The sequence below is a fragment of the Micropterus salmoides genome, unplaced genomic scaffold, assembly GCF_014851395.1.
Source record: "Micropterus salmoides isolate LMB-PRFRI ecotype aquatic unplaced genomic scaffold, ASM1485139v1 Ms_hic_scaffold_22, whole genome shotgun sequence".
Lineage (NCBI taxonomy): Eukaryota > Metazoa > Chordata > Actinopteri > Centrarchiformes > Centrarchidae > Micropterus > Micropterus salmoides.
Window position 1 is genome coordinate 15,278,010 of NW_024041373.1, and position 23,994 is coordinate 15,302,003.

The window sequence follows — 23,994 nt, forward strand, 5'->3', positions numbered from 1 at the left end:
AGGCAAGGAAAGGCAACTTCTATAGAACATTTCATACTAACTGAAAGACACAGAGACAGCAACAACAGGATAAAAAAAGAGTGCTATTATAGGAAATGAATTATTGAGGAGTCCAGGGCTGAAGCCTTTGGAGGCCCCAGGTGCGATATAATACGCTTTCATTTACATTTTTTGTTTACATGTATAGAGTATGTGTCTATATTCGCCAGATCACAAGTCTGATTGCAGTCCATCCCTACTCCGATCCAGAAGGTGGAAGTAATGCACCTGAGGGTGTTTGGTAACTGCACAAAACACCAGAAGAATAATCTTAGTTTCAGTAGTTTAATTACAACAAAAAACTGTCAGCTGCACAGCTGCACAGCTAGCTTGCTAACAACCATTCATAAACTAACATACATGGAGGACTCACATAGGTGGACTACGAGTGAGACATCAGTTTTAGCGTCTTCAGGGACCATTGAATAATCTCCAGGTTACTGTTCAGGGATCAGATAAACGCCACAACAAATGGCGTCCGACAATGGTGTGCACTGACTCTTCCAAATGAAACATCATGTGGAACCACTGTCTGATACTGTAACAAAGTTGTAAAGTCACTTAATGTTGAGAATGTGAATCTGATCATATATGAAACATTCTGCATATATAAACAGACACGCAAGGATGACGTTACATTTGTTTTATAGTTGTCCTCTACTCTGTCTGTATCCTCCAACTTGATTTGACACTTGGAAAAACAGAGAAAGAAAGAGACAAAGAGACATGCATAGTCCATTAGAGTAGGGTTAGCACTGAGGGTCAGTGCTGGGTAACCATGGTGACACAAGGTCCCGCTTTTAGCCCATATCCCAGAGCCATCAACTGCATGACCATTTATACACCTATAAACACAAGCACACACACACACACAGACACACACACACACACACACACACACACACACACACACACACACACACACACACAGACACACACACACACACACACACACACACACACACACACACACACACAGACACACACACACACACACACACACACACACACACACACACACACACACACACACACACACACACACACACACACACACACACAAGCAAGTAAGCACTGACAAAATGCATTAAAGCAGTCTGACAAGTGAGGAGGCATGTGAGGTAGAGCTTTCTTGTCCCGGGGGCCGAGGATCCAATCTAAGCACTGAAGCAGCAAGTACAGTGTCTGTTGTCAGAGTCTCCCATTCGCTTTCTTTGTGTCCTGTTCAGCCATGATATAGACTTACTCTTAAAGTACATTTTCATCTACAAAATGTAATTCCACAAATCATATGGATTACACGGTAAAGTCATTCCTTCGCAGGGAATTCCAGTTCTAGGTAAAGCCAGCTTAAAACACTTGACAAATAGTCTCATCCTAATGTATTGACCTCATCAGTCCAAAGTTTAACATTTTTCTGCCTTGATGCTTTTCATAATCACAATCTTGAGTTGTGTCCCTGCACTCTGTTCATAAAATAGTGTGCTGTAAAGATACAGAAGCAAGTGCTAACAGTGTCGACAGTGAATAATTGCACCAGCAGTGTAATTTATAGATAATAATAGACATCATATAGTAGAAAGGAGTGAAGGTCAGAGCATGCCAATAAAATGCTATGTATGGAGCAAGACTGTTGTGTCAGCCTTCTACACAAACACATAGAGCATGTCTAAACACATGCACTTATCTTTACCCTGTAGTATGTGCAGTGATTTTTATTGTTCCGCATTAAAGTGACAGTTAGCAGCTTCAAGGACTGCTCGCTGTCCTTTCATATAAACACTACAGTACATTTCCGCTTATTATAGCTTATAGTCTTTACAGTGTAAAGCCCTGCGACAGAGGCAGACAAAAACACACAGGTGGGGTGAAAATACAACAATAACAAATAAGTAAGCAGCACAAAAACCCAAATATATGCTTGAACCTCTTCACCAAAAGAATTTAATAGTATGCAGACTAATTTCAATATAATAGCTGCTTTTTTGCTAATATGTTAATATTTTTAATAATTGATTCCATAAAAAGACTGTTGTAGTTTTTATTTTTACTGTAACTTGAGCCATCCAAATTATTTCCTTATTCCCTAAATAAGTGCCAGTGTGTACATGTGAAGTAAAGAGTTTGTAACCCGCCACCACTTCTCTTACTCAACATCTTAGTTACTCAGGGCTCCCAGAAAGCTGAGGTTGGCTAAGGGGCCAAAATGTCTGCTTAGCATCATCAGCTGAAGCAGCGATAAAAGCTAGGAGGGAGCCCCCCCCCAACACTTGGCTCACTTGATAAAATAAAACTCAGCTCACTGGCTAACACTCTCACTCTCACTTTCTGTTTTTCCCTCAGAGTAAGAAACATGCCAACAAGGTACGTCTGTTCTACATGCTTCACCCTGAAGACGGAGGACCACCTTCCAAGAGACTGCGGCCAGATAACCCAGTATGCTCTCACTGAGCGTGTGTTTGTGGAAGGACAATTATTTGCATGCTGAAATGTGTGTTTTTCGTGTATGGCAAAAACCTGAGCTGACCTGCCTGAGTTGACTGAGTCTAATCCTTTACTAGGCCTGTCCACTCTCAGGCTTGGTCACTGCAGCCAAGTGCTCATGGGAATATTTGTTTGAACTGTTGTGTGCAGTTGTTGTGCTATAATTCTCCTCAGAGAGGTTTTTCATTGGTGTCTCTGGTAAGATTTAGTCGAGGCAGACGCCACCAAGCAGCTCTATATCTGACTACTGCAGGCCGTGGCTACGGAGGTCAGTGCATTACCAATGTTTGTGTGTCTGTCTGTGTGTATGTGTTTTAGGTGGACCACTGTATATTTCTAGGGCTGTTGAATTGTAGGAAATGCTGATGTTGCTTTTACATTCACAGTGAATCGTTGGCCTTCCAACATGAAGCACAACTGCTATTTTGCTGTTAATTAAATTTTGACTTTGTGTTTGTGAGTCTTGTGTGTGTTTGTGGGGTTGTGTCTATGAAAAGAAATGTCAACGTAATAGACTATTGTGAAGAAGGAGCTTTGCTATAGTACACTGTGTGCCCCATTTATTTGGCAAGCCTATAAGTCCCACATGGCATAATACACACATACACACACAGAATACATACAGTACCCACTTTGAGGACACAGCTGGTGGAAAAATAAAGCTTATCAAACTAACTGACAAGTCTAGCTGTGCCAGAGAGGAGGGACGAGGGGGGGGCGGGGGGAGAGAATGAGGGGAAGATGTGAAGCATCTCCAAAAACGGTGCAATGCCACAGCCAAGACCCTCAGCCGTAGTGCAGGGCCAATTAGCTCAGTACAGCAATTACCCTTTGCCCTCCACGGACTAACTTGACCAAAATGTTTGCAAACATCCCCAGTGTTAAGTGATTTCAGGTTACACTTAATGAATGAGCAATGCAAAGTTTAAAACCCTGACAAATAATGTTTGGGGTAGCTAGCAAACATCTTCAAAGGAAAAAGATGAAAGTTATTTCAGTTTCCATCAAATCCATAAATCCAGCTATGCTAAGGCATAAAGACAGCTCTGGATTAACAATTTCAAATATGAGCCAGAACAATCAAGTGGAGTAGGAGTTATCTGTTTTGGACACATCTTTGCGGACCAATGACAAGCGCGCAGCAGTACCGGGTGGCTGCTTTAGACCACGCATGTTGATAGATTAATGTTCTTTGTTGGTGTCTGATAACTTGTGGTGTTATCCCTTGTGTGCATGGAAGGGTTTGTCCCCTCACAGTTCGCAGTTACATGTAGTGTGTCTCGAGGCTCCATCCTCACACCATTTCTTTTGTCCATGTGTATCCAAAGTCTCTTTGCATAACTCTATTATATAAGCCTACATTTTAAGAACAATTCTAGAAGATCCCATAATTACCCCCTTTTTATACCCAGTGGAAAAAAATAGATCAATCCTGAGTTGTGAGACATTAAGGGCCAGGTCATGGTTGAAAAGAACTAGTTCACAGGACATTTTGGCTAAGGTGCTTATAGCGTTTAAGAAATTTTCGAACACCGCCCCGCCCACCAATTCCAACATCAATAAGTTGTGGGGAAAGGGGGTTTCCGTAGCTGGACTTGAAATTGTTTAATGTTTTTTACTCGACCAGATGGAATGTGTTTCTTAACACAAGCTGTACAATAAGATGTTAAAAAAAATTTGAAAAAAAATTATACACTTGCACCACACTCATGAAATAGGCATGTCAGGGGCACATGGGTTTATAAACACACTCACGCATACTGTAGAAATGTACACACACCTGCGTCTCCATCTGTCTCCCTAAGTGAATAAGACATGACTCAGCCCCTCCTGGCTTCCAACTCATTTGGGACACTGAATACATACAGACCGACCATGTGCACACACACACATACAACACTCACCTCATCTGTTGTACTGTAACGTACTCTGAGCACACCTCACAGCTAGCATTTCGTACACTTTCACACATAGATGTGACATTGATTATCTGACAATGATGGTAAACTGACAACATTACTCTGGAGATGAAATTCTCACCATTCAATCTGAGACAAACGTTGCCTCTTTTATCTTTTCTTTTTCCTCCCGGGGGAGGTTTTGCACATTTTTTACCTTCACGTCATTGTGCTTTTGACTGCTTGTTCTCGTACGGATTGACATGGTGCAGTCCAATGGGACAACAGCAGAAAAGGATTTTTGGCGAGTGAATGAAATGCCAGCATCTACCCGGTGCAAAATGCCATGCCTTGAGGTTTGTGTGTAGGTGAAAGTGTTTGTCACAGAACAAACATAGAGAAAGTAGGTCGTAAAGGTGCTCCCAGATGAAAGGGGAGGGACTTTATCCTTTTTTCTCCCCTATTCTCCATCCTGCTCTTTCTCTTTGTCTGAGCAGTTTTCTACTTGCACAAAGGGCAAGAGATAACAAAATGTTTTTTTTCCTTGCCTTTTATTCTCCTCTAATGCTATATTTGCACCGTCGCTCCTTTCAATTTACACTTTCAGCACTTCTTCAAACTCCAAATGAGAGCGTCTGTTTCCCTGTGCTGCTCCATGTGTATATTTAGCAATGTTTCCCACAGCGCCTCGACACAGAGCAGTAGCAGAAGTAAGGAGGAGCAGAGAGAAAGCAAAACAGAAGGAGAGGAAGATTAACACAGCTAATTAGGAGTCTATTGTTAGCTGCATGAGCAAGATGAAGCCACCCAAACACAAAATATTCCGAGATACAGACGTCATTGTCAGGCAACGGATAACTAGGCACACATGCAGCATGTGCGCACACACAAACAGAAAGACTCATGACAATTAGGTCACATGCAAATCAGCCTCAACAGATGTGTGAGGTGCGACAGGTAGAGACAGTGAGGGACATAATCCAGAGTGGAATACTGAAATGAGCGACGGCAGAACTCAAAAGAAAAAACAGAAAGGTTGATGAATTTCAGCAGAGACGGACGATGGAAGAAAACAGTGAGTCAGAGATGCTGTTTATTGTTTAAAGTGGCAGCTGTAATGAGCTGACAATTATTCATGTCAGTCACCCACACACACTCGAGATTGTTTAAAACTTTCCCCGCACTGTCACTAATTCCCTGGTGTAACATCTGTCACTGAGCAACAGAATGTGCTTTGCCTTCTTCTTTCAAGTAGCGGCTTCTTTATGTTTTAGGCCCATCTCTGTCGACTGCCTCTTTTGCTTTTCAGTGTGTTTTGACAGGTGAGACCACTGCAGGCTGCCACAGAGAATCATCTCAGCCTTTTTGTCCTAAGTCAAAAAACACACAGTTGTGGGACAGCGGCTCGCTCACTGCGGTTGATTTTCCTCATCCTGGTACAACAAGATTTGGGTAGAACAAGATCTCAGCAGCGCTGCCCATAGGGAGGCAGAAAGTAAAGAAAGTAGGCAGGAAGGGGGAGGGGGGGACAATAAGATGAATAGGGAAGGAGATGAGAGGAGGAGCAGAAAGTACACATTAGAGAGGAGCTAGAACATTACGTGGAGAAATGGTAATGAGGGAGTGGGGGAAAGGTAGGTAAGAGATGGATGGAGTGAGAGGTATAAAAAAAAACTTGAGGAAGTGAGACTTGTCGTTCTGGGCACTGGGTCTCCCATGATGCTATCATGAATAAAGATCACGGGATAAATATAGATAAGCTGGTTTTACTTTACATACAAACAAATACTCACACACAAACAAATATGCACACACTTCCTTTGGCAACATGAGACAATGCTTCATGTGCTAATAAGGCACACTGAAATGAATTTGTACCAACTGAGAAGGAGAGGGAAACTGAGTTACTGGTGGAGATGGAGGAGGGGGCATGGGACAGTTCAGAGAAAGCCTTTAACATGATCACAGCGGGGACAGGCACTGGGGAGGAGAATAGGCGAGGCGGAGGGGGGAGGGGGGGTGGCAAGGGCCTGCCAATACAGATAAATATTTCATCCCACAACACACAGAGTCACTGAGACTGGTGCCCAGAGGGGGAGAGGAAGATGCAGAGAGGGAGAGAGAGAAAACGGCTGAGGGTGAAGGCAAAGCAAAAAGACAAAAAGCTAGAGCAGGAGAGAGTGAGGGAGAGAAAAAAGAGAGAGAGAAGAAGAAAAAGAGAAAGAGAGAGATGGGACAGCTGAGAGACAAAGCTAAGCCTGGAAGGTAAAGGTGTCCTTAACTCTCACATCCACTATCTGTGATGCTAACCAAGGCTGACACAAGACGCGCACACACACACACACACACACACACACGCATCCACAGAGTCACACAGTACACACCCACACACTCAGATATGGTGTCGGAGACACTTTTCTATTATTGTCCTCTTGCCCAGGACTGAGGTTTCTCTCCTCCAACTCGACGTCACACCTGGACTAGAGAGAGCGCTGGTGTGAAAAGACAAAGAAAGAAAGAGAGGGAGAGATAGAGGAGACATGCAAACAAATAGAGAGTTCAGACGATGAACAGACAGTGAGAAGAGGGAGGTTCAATGTGAGCAGCGAGTAGAAAGAAACTGGGGGAAAGTTGTGAAAACGTCACGCTTAAAAGGTTGCACTGAGAGCGTGAAATATTGCAACTCGAAAAAAACACTGAAACATATTTGTTTCAAACATGTTTGTTTCTTTTAAGCTGTGCCTGTTTCTTTTTTATTCATATATTTAAGTACGTGGGTTGCCAAACATTACACCCATATTTGTTTACAATGAGATCTCATTCCAAAACCACGGACCTTAAAATACTGCTTTAACAGCCTCCACTCCTCTGGCAGGGCTGTCAACAAAATTTAGGAACCTGGCTGCAGGGATTTGCTTCCATTCAGCCATAGGTGAATGACTGAGGTCAGGGATCGATGTTGGATGATAAGACAGGCCTCACAGTCTGTCCTAATTTATCTCAAAGGTGCTGGATGGGGTTGAGGTCAGGCTTTTGTGCAGGCCAGTCACGTTCTGTTTCAACAAACTCAGAAAAGTCTTTCTAAACCTTGCTCTGTGTATGGGGAAAGAAAAAAGATCTGTATGCAGATCTTCAGTCTCTGATACTCCCCTCTTCTGGATTATATGTCGTTCTACAAAGTTTTTGTCCAAAAAGGTTTTTCATCCAAGAGTTTGCTTAGGGTTATTTCTCAGATTTTAAAAATGTTGTGCCTGTTAAGGGCTAGATTTACAAGCAAATGCCACAGTTCCATCAATCATTACTGGCAATTTGGGATCATTTCTAAAAATTACTGGATCTTCCAGACATGCAGCCGACAGTAGATTTGAGTTTTTCCTTTAGTTCATACTGATGGGCATAAACAAACAGCAAAGGCTTGAGAGAAGGAGAAATATTGCTTGAAGTCTATGTTTGTGTGTGTGTGTGTGTGTGTGTGTGTGTGTCTGGCAGATGTGTGTCATTGAGTGTATTTGCATGTGTTAATGTGTGTGTTTGTGTCAATCAGGCAGTTGGTCTTTTTGTTGGTGTTTCCTCTCTCCCTTGGGGAGCAACTCCCCCTCATCATTAGTAATGAACCAGCAGTGGTGAAAGGGCCAAGCCACAGTCTCAGCCCAGAGAGACAGATGAATATTTGATCAGACCTCTATTTGCTTGTGTGTGTGTGTCTGTGTGTGTGTGTGTGTGTATGTGTGAGACAAAGCTCAAGGAGGTCAGCCCCAAGTGTATATCTTTCCATTTCTCATTTCCCCCTGCATCCTGCCTCTCCTTTTCTCACCTTCACCTCTCCCTGCCTCTCTTTTCACATCATTCCTTTCTTCACCTCTAATTTCCTTTTCACCTCCCTCACCGTCTCCTCCCACGTGACCCATTTTTCTCTCTCCCTCTCCCATCCACCCCTCTCTTTTACCATCTCTCCCTCCTCTCCTGCTGCAGGACTGTGCAGAGACAGAAGTGGACAGGAACAAGTGCTGTACCTTGTGTAACATGTTCTTCACCTCCGCCATTGTGGCCCAGTCCCACTACCAGGGCAAGACCCACGCCAAGAGAGTCCGCCTTGTGCTTGGGGAGCCGCCCAGCCTACCCACAGCCATGACCAGCCCTACAAACACAGGTATCTCACATACCTGTCTCGCTATGTGGGTTTGATTTTAGCAACAAGGGCCATGTATTTTACAATACTTGAAATGCAATCACAGCAGGTATTTAGCAGCTAAAGAAGTCAAGGGAGTGACAGAGTGTCAGTTGAGTTTTGGGAAACAAAGGGAGTATTAAACTGATTCTTTGAGCAAGCTTGTCTTCATCTGTCTGTCTTCAGGTCAGGTTTGAAAGTGAAGGCCTGACAAATCCAATCTATCAATCTTCTGACTATAAACTCGTACTTTGGTGATCAGCCCTAGCTGATCAATACCTCTATTGGATTCCAATCTTGGTGTTTGCAAACACAGCTCGTCCTCACCGAAGAGCAAGGTAATTAACATGGTCGTAAAACACTCTCACCTCCGCTCGCACACACCCACAAAATCCAGACAGCCACTTTTTGCGACATGAGAACTATTTTTAGTTCAAAGCATGTATTTTTATCTGAAGTGGATTTGGAAAGCTTTAGTCATGCTTCAGTCAAAATGTCTAGCCTGGATATCAGAGCAGGAAAAAAGTGTCTGGAAAGGCTAACATGCCAGAGGCCCAAGAAGTAAAATTTTGAAGGTGAAGCGCACAGACAGCCTTTAATTTACAAAGGTCTTATGATTAATAAAAAAATCTCCTTAACAAATCCAGACATCCGCAAACTGATTTTTGTTCCTGCTCATGATTGTTTAAGATGGGCATTTTTTTAAGTGTCAGAGCTGGTGAGTCGTCTCCAGGGGAGCTTTACATAATGTGATTCAAATTGGATTCAAAGTGAAAATTCAAAGAGCCATAAACACGCAATCGCTACAAAATGGAGTGTTATAATCAAGCCCCTAAGTGACTTTTGCTAAACTTTGGCCTACTTTGGGAAAAGTGTCACTTCTATACAGCCGTTGCTATTGCGTTTCCCAGGGTTTTTGTGACAGTGGGACCTGGAGGAAAAGAAACAAGAGAACGAGAGCAAGGAGAGAGGAAGAGGGACCTGGGAGAGAAGAAGAAGATTTCAGGAGCGATTAAAGTCAAAAGTAGCCTTCATGATCACTTCGAGACGAGTGCTCCACAGAAGATGCACAGCCGAGCTGACAGGCTTGCGCGCACACTGGCACATAAACACACATGTGCGCACACAATCATCACACACACTCATAAGCAGGATGACTGATGCCTGCATATTTGTGCTGGACATTCACTTTCATCTACGGACACATGGACATTAATATACATACTGAAACACACTCAGTCACATACACGCACACAAACCACACAGTGAAGAGAGAGAAAGCTAGGGTCATGTGGAGAGCAGAGGCCTCCTCTTTCACACAACACACATCCCCACACACTCCAAACCACCGCCACCTCCTCCTGAACACACACACACACACTCGCTGCGCCCAACTGCGTGAAAAACACTTACTTCTCCTCCAGTGTGCAGAGATGGCAGTCATGGGAAAAGAAATTGTGGGAAAACAAAGGATGGAGAGGAAGAATGCATCCGAGGATCTCTCCCTGTTGCTGCTCAGCACGTGCTGTTTCACAGTGCTGTCGGAGCTCAGGAGCTTCATTCATGCACGGCCACACACAAACACACACACACACACACACACACCCAAATGCTGCACCAGAGATTTAAGGATGGCCTCGTCTTTGGGATTAATAGCGGTAATATAAAATGACAGTAAAAGAATTACAGGGTTGCGTTTTGTAAGTGAGATGATAGTGTGGCAAAGGCAAACATAATTGAAGGGAATGTGAGTGGGTGTGGTTGGTGAAATGAGCTGAGACACAGCCATAGATACAGTAACTATGTGAACAGAGCCCGAAGACACATCAAGGTATGAGCAACCAATCAGCTTGCGGGGCTAGAGTCAAGTTAACACAGGCGCACACACAAACTGACGAACCTCGCACTCATGGTCACTGGTCAACAATTCCTGCATGCTCTTCATTTTTGTTATCAGTGAGCTGATGGTTGCTGTGAAAGAAGTGATGTGACTCATTTCGGCTTAAAAGCATGTGTAAGTGGGCTTTTGTTCACGATAAAAAATGTTTAAACATGCGGTATTGTGTCTGTGTACTCATAATCGGTATAACTCGGGAGTCATTGACACATTGTAGATGGCGAATCGGCACATTTGGACACGCCATCTGGCATCAGAAGCTTTCTCACACAATTTGGCGGTGGACCTAACACCTCCTCCCTGTGTTCAAATAAACAGTTTGTGCAGAGATGATTTATTTGTTCCACGTACTGTACTTTACACACACAAGCAGCCTCTTCTGGAGCTTCATTCATGCGCACATGCACACACGCAAGCCTTTTCTAAAGCAAGGGTTATACATTCAACCCGCCACCCAAACACCTACGCGCACACACGGACACACATGCCGCCACACGCACATACGCAGTCTTCACTGTGTGAGCCACAACCATGTCCTGTGGACATGTCAGTGCCTCTTGGCTATTAATGGGCAATCACCATGGTAACCAGTGTCATGTCATGATGTAGCAGGTCACCTGGAAGTCTGCCATTTCTCTCTTTTTTTCATTCCCTCACAGAAGAGTGGAGAGGGGTGAAAGGGGAGGAAAGATGAGGGAAGAGGATATAGGTGAAAAAAAAGATGAAGCAGGAACATTCTGAAGTACTGGAGATTACAGCAGAAAGCATAGACTGTATAAAAGAAGTGGACGTAGCCATCATGATGTCACCCATTGGTTTGTGGAGTGCTGTTTTGAAGCCTCGAGCGTCACCATCTTCTTTTTTTTTGGACCAGAAGTGACCATATTTGGACGAGAGGGTAGTGGAGCTGGGCAGGGATAAACACTGCTACGCCTCTGTCCTGAAGGACAGGTCACTGTGGTAGTGACTTGCCAATCACAAGATAGCCACACCCTAAAGCAGGGGTCGGCAAATAGGTCCGGCATCGGGCCAAATTTTTTTAAAGCTGTTACATGGTGGGCCAGAACAAAGTTTTATTATGTCAAATCATTGTGTACTTGTGTGTACGTTTAGCTCAGTCGGTGTGGGACTCCCATTCGGAAAGGTTCTAAGATCGATTCCAACTAACTGTGGATATTTTTTTCTCCCTTGTTAAACAAATTGATTTTAAGGACACTTTTGCACATGCTCACAATAAAGCATGTGCTGCAGTTTGTGTGCTTCCCGGCATTTGATCCGCATTCATAAACATACGGACGCTTATTTTCATTTCCCTGAGGAAATTTAATGGAATCCAATCACACGATTACTGATGGCTTTTTCAGAGGTGGGTCAAGCAGGCCAGAGTCTCTTCTGAATGTCATTCAGAACTCTTCAAAGTAAAAGCTCTCAATAAACTTGTCATTAAGCATTGCTGCAAAAAAAGTTCCAGCGCTTTTATTTTGGAGGCACAATCACTTAAGAGGAAGTGATTGTGTGAGTAACTGTATCTGTCATGAATGAGATCTATTGGATCTATTTCAGCACCATCCGCTATCAATTTATATATATTTTTATTTGTGTCTGCTATCAAAGCAATCTGGCCATGGGCCAGATATAATTGCTGGCAGGCCGGTCCTGGCCCGCGGGCCGCCTATTGCCAACCACTGCCCTAAAGACTACAGTGCTTCATCATCAATTATTCTCTAAGTGGGATCATCATTTACAAAATGAACATAATGCTGTAGAAGAAGAAGACTTGAAACTAGCGACTGAGACCATAAACTGAAATGAGAAGTCCCCCCCCCCGCTGACCATTAGAAAGAATGCAGGTTCAAGGCACTTCTGCATTGGTTTCACTTTTCAAACCCGGCGGCTATGTCCACTTCTTTTATAAAGTCTATGGAAGAATGCCAGTTTCTAGCACTTGCAGACTGCTCCCTGGAGTGATGGCTTCCTCATAACCCGCATCGATGTTCCACAGATGTGGCCGACAGAAATCTATTGCACTTTGCTCTCAGTCTCGATCAGTACGAAGAGCATGTGTGTGTTTGTCTGTGTGTGTGTGTGTGTGTGTGTGAGTGTGTCTAAGCATGTAGTTGATATTTTTTGTCTGTGTCTGTGAAGAACGAGAGAGAGTGTGTGCATCTATGTAAATGTGAATGAATGAGATTTTTAGGATAATGTAATTTCATGAAAATATTTTATTTTCATATCATTTTTGCCATAACACATTTGCATTTGACTGTGTAATATGCAATGTTAATATGCTCCCTCACTCTTTTCCTTCTATACCCCCCTGTCCCTCACTTCTTGTCTCCTATCTGTTCACCTCTTCCCTCAGATTCGTCCCCTTCCACCCCGGTGCCCGCAGACCCCGCTGCGTGTCCCCCTCCTCCCCCTGCCCTGCCCTGGCCCATGGCGGTGGTCGGCGAAAATGGCGGCAGAGAGGCCGGGAAGTACTGCTGCCTGTGCGGCGCCTGGTTCAACAACCCACTGATGGCCCAGCAGCACTATGAGGGCAAGAAACACCGCAGGAACGCAGCCAGAGCACGCCTCCTGGAGCAGCTCGCAGGCAGTCTGGATGCCACGGAGAGCACAGGTCAGCCTCTTGGCCCCAAGCCCGACACAAGTGACAAGTGAAGGGCAGGAGGGGTGTTACGACTTTGTACGAGGAAAGACGATAAGGGGGAGATCACATTCAAGATCTGTGGCAGTGAGGGTGGACTTATGCCTTTTAATGTGGTGTGCATTTCACAGATATTATACTGAGGTAAGCGACACCAGTTACTTACAGATAAAATTAGCACTATCAGCTTATTCAGCTTATTCACATTCACCATACATGTGGACCAAAACAGGTTTTCTACAAGACCTTTCTCCTGCCTCTTTGATATACACATATGTGTTCCTATTTAATCAGTCTCCCATAGATCAACCCCCTCTACCCACTGTTTATATATACAGTATAGAAGAACTGATGTCCCACAGATGGTTGGAATACCTTCTTATATTACCTTTACATTTAGATGCAGAATCATAAAGTTTTTTTTGTTCTGTAGGAGAGCCAACACATATACATATATATACATATATACGTATATATATGTATATATACATATATACATATATATATACATATACACATATATACATATACATATATACACATATATACATATATATATATACATATATATATATACATATATACATATATACATATATACATATATATATATACATATATATATATATACATATATATATATATATATACACATATATATATATATATATACACATACATACATACATACATACATACATACATACATACATATATATATATATATATATATATATATATATACACTTCACTGAATTAAAGACGTACTCAACCACTTTTATATGTTAAAAGTCTGTCTGTGAAGTCAGCCTGTGAAAACAGCTGTATAAGGTCATTTGTGGCTCTGAAGGTGCTTTGTCAAATCATTATCCAGATATCTCCTCCTAGAAAGCTTATGTTACAAACTGGGGCGTGTAGTTTGACAGACATGGGGGATTACCAGGTCTTGTCCAACAGAAAGACACTATGGAGTTACATTTTTGTAACTGCAGGAGCTATTGTCTTTGGAGCTTTGGTTTTTTAATCAGTCCCCAACTTTATGGAAATAAATGGTAATATTAAATCACTAGAGCACTCTTTGAAAGGTGTTTACTTACTGGATAAGTAATCTTAAGATTTGGACTCTAAGCTAATAAAATGAAAGAGTTAGCTCATCTACCATGGCAAGCAAATTTATGTCTCTCCCTAATTAACTGCGTATCTCAGTCCAAGTGAAATTTTGTCACATCGTATTCATCATCTGTTTACCACAGTCTAACCTTTTCATGTCGGTTGTCTGGGGTCACAGTCTCCTCTTGTTACAGCATAGTTTTCACACTTGTTAGTGTAAAACTGTCAAAAAAAAGAAATGGGACCTCTGTTGGCATGCTGCATGTAGCATACTTAAAATAAAATACACTACACAGTGCAGCAGCTCAGGCAGCTTAATAATAACACATTAAACACTAATATTTCTGCTGAGGGTTGAAACATGCGACTCACTCAGACTGAAGCTTCAATCAGGAACTTAAGTAAATGATTTAACTTACATTGTTTCTTACTGTACATTATTAACTGGTAAAACTAAGATCAAATTACAGTTACCATAGCGAGTCCTGGGTATTAATTACTATTCTGTGTCTTTCTCTCCCCCTTAATTCCTCCCCTCACCCACATAAACACTTCCACGTACCAACATAGCAGTAAGAGGTCACATGCTCACACACATTCTAATGAAATTATTAATAGTATTTGGCAGAGAAAGTGCGTTCCCTTTTCTGGTTCCTATGAGCGATATCATCCATCATCCTACTGCAGCACGCAGCTCAACACGCACACGAGTGCCGCACAACACCTCTACCGCACACGCATTACAAGTTTGACGCACTCGTACTACATGCACGGCACACTGCCACACACACGCGCAAATCCTCCGTGAGCCGAAGCCATGCCTTTCGCTTTGTGCTCCAGGTGCCATGACACAAACCATCATCTCAGGAAGCCAATCATATTAAAAGCATGAGTCATGTTGCCGCCTACACTGGCTCAGAGGCTTTAAGAGGTGTCATGTTGGATATCGTCCTCCATCCACACACTGTGACCCAGATCCCACAACCTCAGCTGATTTGTTTTTGGGGGGGAGGATTTTGACACCAAATCTCAGCACGTAACTACAGAACACATTGTAAATATATAATAGACATATATAAAAGTCATATTTTCCGTTTGATGGATCCACTATATTTGCACTCAGTGAGGAGTGACGCTCCACTGCAAAATCTATTACCCGTTTTGTTATCAACGGCAATGAACTGGTCTAAGATTTCTAAGTGAGCTCGCTGCTGACGTGGTCTATTATACGTGCCATCAATCAAGTGTTTGTTCCACTGCCTTTAGTCTGAAACACTTTGTACATCACAGTGCGACTCCATTGTCAGGAATCGTTTGTTCTGCAGCTAGACACATTTCCATTGGTGCAAGATTCTCACATCTGATTGGCTTTTATCACCACTTCAGGTGTGAAGTCACAGGTGTGCCGGGTGTAATCTCAGAGGGAGGGTCGGCGCGAGGCGGCAGCTGAGCTAAGAGAGTGGGAGGAGGGGGAAGGGGGGATATGTTCTCAGCCAAGTACAGATTCATCTCTGCCCTTTTGTCCTTTCTTTTCCCTTTGAGGAACTGTTTTCTCTTTACATTCTTTGTATATTTTTTCCCACCCCCTACACTCTGTCTTGTGTACTTGTTTGTTGTTGCTGTGGTTGTTTTGTGTGAAAATGTGTGTGCGTACACCACTAGGGGCTCTAATCTCTCGTCATGTCTCATCTGTCATCCTCATTAGCTCCCCACGAGGCACAGGTGAATTATTTACACACCAATATTCTCTCTCTCTCTCCAAACTATAGCTACAAAGCCTTCCTTGCTGTATTGTCTGGTTGTGTCCTATTGATGATACTGACCTTTTACTTGTACTTGTATATTCTCTCCTGCGCCCCCCCCCTCCTCCTCCTCCCTCCCCCCTCCCCCTTTCACACTCTCACAACCAAAACATATCACACAATCCCCATGACATTTATATCTGCTTCTTACTCTAGGATTTTTCTGGTGTAATTGCACAGACATGGCACAGGGGAGAATGTCGTTATTTTCCACGCTAGGTGCCAGACAAAACCCTTGGAGATGGATTACAGAGGTGGACACGGGAGTTGCAGTGGGGGTGGCTACTGACGAGGGATGGAGCCTGGCTGACTCAACTGTGTCTTTACATAAATCACGACCCGGGTAGAAACCCCTCTAGACAGCGGCAGCGCATTGTTTCTTCTCTCTAGAGACTCAGTAGAGTATTAGACGCAGTGAGATAAGCGTCTAGGACTGGAGCGTGTGTGTCCGCATATCTGTGTGTGTGGGTGTGTGCGTGTATTTTTGTGTGTGAAAGAGAGGGTGAAGTACCAAGGCAGAGAAAATTTCTGTGTAATTGATGACTGTGCTTGAGTTGGGAGGCAGAGCTGACCTCTCCCATGAAACAGCACACACTGTGACACAGTCACACAAGCAAGCTTACATACATGCACACATAAACAAGATATACTGTAGGCATTGTAGATACATATACACAATTTCTATACATGATTTAGTTTTTCTTACAACGCTAATATTAAACCTCAGTGTTTCCCACTCCTGAGCCCCTAACATTTTATTGTTTTTTTTTTTACTTTTACTGGACACATGTAATATGTTTTATACTTTCTGTGAATATAATCCAATTAATCTAATTTTCATCCTGTATAAACACCTTATTTGAAAACCGGACATCGTCACATGTGTATCCTCTACTTGCGCTAAATTCATCAAGTCCGACCCAGTTTGATAAATAATGTTGTATGTGGTTTTCGTATCGCGTAACATAAAGACTTCACAGCCTCTCTTCAGGTAGACAACACTTGTCTTTGTAAAGAGAGAAAATGACAGGATAAAGTCGCTAACCTGCCTGTCAGCTCGCTCTGGGCCCTTTCACTTACCATAGGTAAAGGCTTGAATACGTGTGCACTTCAAATTTAGGCGCGGCTAGCTTAATCGCCTTCTCACAGACAAGTGACAGAAACAGTTAACGTTACCGTAGAAAAGTCTTGAGTCGGATGCCAAAGTGTGTGAGCGTGCAAGCTCACAGCAGCGCGGAGCAGCGCCGAAAACACAAAAAACACAACTTTAGAGGTCTGAAATGTTATTATGAGATAACATTTCACTGAACCAGCATATTTGTAACAATCCATAATTAAAATAAAAAGATTCATTTACTTCCATTATCTTTAAGTTTAGGTAGACAACTTGCATTAGGAGGAATTAAATAAACATTTTGGCATATTTTGTTAAGTGAAAAATGGTTAAAGCATATAGCAGTATATTTTTTTCCAAACTAAGTTCTAGAAAAAGTTTATTGAAAGATTTTGATATCAGTCCATAACTCTGGTATCATATTGGCACTGATGTCGAACATGTTCAAACAAAACTCAGCCTGAATATCAATACATTCTTATAAACTACCTTTATGAATTATTCATTGGTTAAGATGAGACAGAGAGCAAACAACACAAACTAATGAGGTGTAGCGTTGACCTGAAAAATGTAAAAGAATCTGGTCATTTCATTCAAAAGCAATAGCTCAGAAATACAATTTCTTTCCTGTGCATGACCATTTTTTGTCTAAAACAGATGGTCTTTTCAATTACTGTCACGTTTGCTGCAAAACTAATTAGTCTCTCTATAAGTCCTTCAAAGTTTGTGGCTTGGTAAAATTCCACTTGGATTCAATCCGACTCTCACCCGATGCTCAACCCCTCTCTGCTACAGTATTTGTGATATATTCCTGTGAGACATACTGTCAAGCCTTTGCAGCAGACTTTTGGTTTTGATTGCATCTCAATGGGCTTCTTTTTGGATCCAGTTCCCTTTTAATCTTGCAAAGCGCATGGTAAACTAATGGTGCACCACAGCACAAAGGCTCTGGGGTAGTAAGAGTTCTGTAAACTATTATCCTACCTCCACAGTGAATACAATTACAGATGAATACCATACAGTGAGATTCTCAGTTGCAGTCGGTCCCGCAGGATTGAAGCGGAAAATGGAGAAACTCTACCTGGAAATGATTCATATGTAACTAATGTTCAGCAGAGCTTGCACAGAGTGCATAAGGCTCATTTCCTCCTTCTGCATCTCAAAAAAACCATCCCACTATTTAACCAACAACATTTATGCAATACTAGATTTAATTAATCAGCGCTGACCACTGAGCTGACCTGAGACTCAAATAAAAGAGAAGCTGCAGTTAGAGCTGAGCATCATAATGGAACAAGCCATTACGCTCCAAATATGCTATTAATGTTGCTTGAGCTGAGGCTAAGTTAAAATATATCAGATGTTAAATATTTTTGCAACAATGCTCTTACAAAGACAGTAATTTTATCAATTTTCTATGCATAGAACGTGGCTTCTTACTTTTTTGACAAGCATTCAGGCGTCTCTATACCAGGGGTTCCAGCAATGCCAGAAGACTCAAAATGACAGCAACAAACAGCTCCACACCCACTGCCTCAGCTCATCTCACCCCCTCTTTTCTCTCTCCCTGGCATATCTTCTTGTGTAATTAACAAGGCTTAGAACACCCTCACAAATACTGCTCATGCTCACAAAAAAAACACATTCAGAACCCTGCGTGCTGTCACTCGTGCTGCACACACTCTTTCCCTGCATGTAATTAACATGGATTAGGGCAAAGTGTTGTCTTATGCCAGAACTGTTTTATTAACCAAAACACAGTATGTATGTGTGTGTGTGTGTGTGTGTGTGTGTGTGTGTGTGTGTGTTCAAAAGACATGCCCATTTTCTGGCACAGACAGAAACTGCAGCACATTGTACATCAGTGGTACTCGGCCAGGCAGTGGGGAGGTGACATCAATCAGGCTAAAAGCAGGGAAGCTGGCTTTATGTGTGAGCACACATACACACACACACACGAACATAAAAGACATTTAATCGTGTATATAAGAAAAGACCTCTTTGTGTAATCCTTATGGCAGTATAGAATTACGGGGAAAAGAAAGGAAAGGAAATTGAGAGACTTATCGTTCCTTTCTCTTCCAAATTATCTCTTCTCCAATTAATAGCCTTTTCATTAAGAGAGAACAAAAGTAACGACATTTTGGCAGAAGAGGATGCACTATCTTTCTTTTTTTTTCTCCTTCACGCACACAGACTTAGTTATTTGCTTCTAATAGATGCAAAATATCAACATTTAAGCCAAAGCAGCGCTTACTCCAGGCAACTAATTCAGTCGTGGCTTTCTTGTAAATGACTGTTTGTCCTTAATCACCCCTGAAACAGACAGAGCGACTCTGAGGCAACAGGGAGTAGATATGCCACATTATGCAGCTGTAGCCCGGTATAAATGACCTCCCACCATTCCTAACTATATTACAATGTCATCCCCCAACATACTTCAGCAATTACCGCCACAGAAGGTCAAAAGGTGATGGAATACACAGACAACTCATAAATCTCAAGGACAGTGATGACAGCAGAGAAAAGGGCACCCACACACAAGCAAGCATCCCTGATTTTATTTACCAAACCCAGAATGACACGTTGATTGTCAAAAAGGCACAGACAAGGGGGGGGGGGGGGGGTTCACTGTTTTGTCGTACAGCCCTGCAACGCCAAGGTTGCTCATCTCTGATCTGAGTAAAGATCTGCAGTGACGGCTCTGCGGTGTGCAAAGTCTGAGAAAACAAAAATAGCACTTTATTCTGTCCACTCCATCTCTGACAGAGAATACACAGGCAATTATATCATGTCGCTGATTGCCCTGTCCTCATCCTTGTCAAAGAAATAACATTTCAAAATCATACTGTATGTGGTATTTTTTGGAGATGGATACACGTCATGTTTTTTCCTGTGGTCATTTAAACCCCAGTATGCATTTTACATCAGTGCTGCAGTGTGACAAGTCATTATCCTTACAATGTCTCCATCTCCTCTCCTTCAACACCCCCCCACCACCACCACCACCACCACCACCCACACACGCACACGCACAACCTCTCTTCTCCCCACTCTGTCAGTTTCTCCATCGTCATCCATCTATTTTGGGGTGTTCATCTCGACCACCTGCAAACCCTCTAATTAGTTCACATCTGTGTCTGAGCCGCACCATCTCAAGCACGCATTCACCAACACAATACAACTGTGCATGCACGCGCAGCCATACGCAGTACTAAACACGCACTGTTCTTTTCTTAACCCTAGTGTCCTGATTCTTCTCACCCTGTTCAAGTTTCAAAAGGCACCTACATACACACACGGGCAAGAAGAAGGCAGTGATCTACAGATCTAAAAATGTAACTGGCTAACTCGTCTAATCAAATCTTTTTCCAGATGCACTCTAATTAGGAAAATTACCCTGCGTACGCTGAATATAAAGATAAGACAGTTATTTGGTGTCAGTTGAAATTTGTATTACTTCTCATGTTGGCCTCACTGCTACTGCTGCTGACGATCCAGCTGATGATGATGACGGCTTTTAAGAACTTTTATGAGCCACACTCATTGAATGTGCCCTCACAGTAACCCGCTGTACCTGTGTATTTGTGTCTCTCCAGGGCTGCGCAGTAGTTACTCCTGCAGTGTCTGCAGTGTGGTCCTCAACTCCATAGAGCAGTACCACGCACACCTCCAGGGCTCCAAGCACCAGAACAAGTGAGTACAACAACTTAGCATTTTGGATGGCTGGACAGACGGTCGGTCAAACCCTAAGAAGGGAGACAGTGTGTTGTAACTTTTCAAAACAAGACAATCACGCTCACTTCATGCAGCCAGATATGTGTAGATGTAGACAGGGTCTAAACTTCTCTAAAAGGTCTGCAACAGCATAAATATCTTTAAGGAAAGTGTGAGCCGTTATCCCCGTTTATGCAGTTAATTGCATTGAGACTATAAAGACACACAAAGACACTGGCATGCTGACTGAGAGAGATAAGGGAGGCAATGTCATGCAGTCAGGAGGAGGCTATACGCCTGCGGGGGCGTATAAAGACTCTTGAACTGAAGCACTTTTCTTGTCCTGCCCTATAAAGGTGATGCATATGATGTCACACTATGCAGATGTTGCCACTGTCATTGTGGGTGTGCATTCACATGAAAGATAAAGCTACAAAGGTAAAAAAAAAAAAAAATCTGTCCTGAATTTAACTGCACAAACAGGTTGAGTAAGAAGAACTCTTAGACAGAGAGTGGTGGGTGTAGTGAGAAAAACAATGGTGATAATAAGGATGAGAAAGGCAGAGAGGGAAGGAGACAAAAACAGAAAATAAAATAATAAGATAGATAATAAGATTTTCTTTTAGCCAAGGGTAAATTCCAAAGGCTTATATCCACTGGTCACCATAAAGAGTAGTATTATTTACTATGGGAATCATCATGTATGCTCTCTTAGCTACATATACTGCGTACGTGCTATATTTGGACACTTGTTATAATTATATTTTTCTCCTGTCTGTACAGTACTTTTAAATCACACACTGCAAAAGCTCCCATCATAACAAGACACTCTGTATAGTCAGTTTTAAGAGTTAGTGTTTGTAAAACATGAAGAAAATGCAGCCAATTGGTTAATAAATGGATCTGTACCCAGCGCAAATCTTCCAGAAATTAAGATCAATATCTTGAAAGATAGCAAGAAAAATACATTCTTGAAACAAGTTAATTTGTATTAGAAATGTGTCAACAAATCTCCTCCTTCATTGGTAGATTTAGTTTTAAGAACATTTGTGGGACTCAATAATAGAAGAATTAACTTGTTAATATGCATTCTTTGACAGGCAGTGCTCTATTTAAAACGGTTTGTTTAAAGAAGCAAATAACTCTTATATTAAGAAACTTAATATAAGAGTTATTTTCAACAAACTGAAACAAAAGTTTCCTAATGTTGGCATTAGGAAAGTTTCCAAAAGCCAACAGTCAAACGTATTTAACAAACTCTTTTCTTACCCAGAGTGCTATCTGTCCATTCAGAGAGCTTCAGTGTGATATGCTCAAGTGTGGAGATAGCAGCTCACAACAGTACAACAAAACTTAACTGGAATGTGGTTTATAGAGGTCAAAGCAAATTGCATTCAAACATTTCAAACAGAATTGAAAGGTTACTTGATGTACCACACAGAAACTGAATTTTCTTTCTTTTTTAGCACAGACAAACATTTGGCAGGTGTCGATTAATACAAAGTTGGCAGCAAAAATTCAGGACAAGGTCTGTGAATTACCATTAGTAACTGCATCATTATATTTGGAAAGAGATGGTGTTAGTGGAAAATGTGTGTTTTTTTTTTTGTAAAGACAGGGTCTACATAAGGTCACATAATAGATTTTTGCAGAAGGCAATGTCCATTAACTACTGCATGCCAAGCAAGACACTGAAAGTCTAATACAGCTCTTCCCTCACTCTAAGTCAGCCTGTAAGAAAAACGTCAGCTAAACTCCTAAAAAATGTGATTGTTGGGATGTATAATATCTCTGCACAGAGGCTGTAAATCACAGGAAAATGGTTGCTCATAACTCTCTCTTTCTGTCAGTTTTACTGTCTTAAGCGGAAAAGAGGGCAGACACACTGAAAGAGTCATTTTTATGAGAGAGGCAGAGAGAGTAAGCAAGACTGATAGACAAGAGAGACCGTATGCACCACAGACACAGAGAGACAAATGGAAAGACAGATGCAGAGAGACAAAAAGACAAATTTCGTTCGACAAAGGCAAACGCAATAAAAAGGGCTTAGAGATACCGAAAGACTGAGATAAAACTGATAAGGACAGGTAGATGGACATGGAGATTTAGCAATACAGACAAAAACAGGATGAACTGGAGATAGAAAGGTGCAAAGAGCAGGAGAATGTAAAACAAAACTGCAGCAAAAATCTCCTCAAATTGAACTGAAAGGTGGAGCCAGGGAGATAAGGAGCAGATCTGGAGTGTACAACGAGGTGAACCCAGTGTTGCTGACAGCTGCAGGGCTTTACTGCTTTGGAAGGAGAGGATGGATTGACAGGGCATCGACGGATAGAGGGCAGTGAGAGACAGACTGAGAGAGAGGCACCAGGGAGATTTACAGTGGTAGGACTGATAGGTCACTGAATAGAGGGGAAGAAAGTGTCTCATCTACTTTATCGGACAGGCTTACAGGAAGTGGGCTTAAGTGGCAGAAGTTTGGTGGAGAAGTGTGCAGAGCTGGCTTCGTTCTTATTTCACAGCAGTGGAATTTACTCAGGAACGTTTACAGGGATATCAACAGAAGGAGGGGACTAGGGATCAACCGATATTTTCTTCCCGATGCCAATTATTTGTAACCAATTAGACCGATGACCGATATTTGGAACCGATATTCATTTGCTGTAAAATTTTTAATCTTGGTGTCAAAATTTAAAACAACACAAAACTTATGTAATACAATATATAAATAACAAAATTACAGTTAATTGTCATGTTTAATTTTTTTGAATAGTAAATTAAATGAATTAGAGATCCATCCCATAGATTGACTTGTCAACAATGAGTGATAAATGATCATAAACATAAACTTTACCTGCTGCCATTTATTTTGCATTTATTTTATATTGTTAGGATTTTATTGATATATTTATTGATACTATTTATTGGTTCTGATTATTATCTATACTCTTATTGGTTTTTCATTACTTAATAAATATTGCCTTTTAAAAAAATATATATATAGACAGAGAGATTTTGTTTTTGCTTATTTATAACAAACTAGTTATTAGCAGAGCTAGCACATGTGCTTGTGTAAAACCAAAACACAGCTGCGGTGGATGAGACAGAGAAGATTAAA

At 42.0% G+C, this 23,994-nt stretch overlaps 1 protein-coding gene across 1 annotated transcript in view; it reads left to right on the forward strand.

The window, feature by feature from the left end:
- The window catches only part of zgc:171482 (zinc finger protein), a 53,011-nt gene that overhangs the window by 17,526 nt on the left and 11,491 nt on the right, over nucleotides 1-23,994 (forward strand). The window contains exons 3-6 of the mRNA XM_038737995.1: nucleotides 2,383-2,475; nucleotides 8,394-8,571; nucleotides 12,849-13,106; nucleotides 20,759-20,855. Of these exons, the coding sequence (XP_038593923.1) occupies nucleotides 2,383-2,475; nucleotides 8,394-8,571; nucleotides 12,849-13,106; nucleotides 20,759-20,855 (626 nt within the window). The remainder of the gene's footprint in view (nucleotides 1-2,382; nucleotides 2,476-8,393; nucleotides 8,572-12,848; nucleotides 13,107-20,758; nucleotides 20,856-23,994) is intronic.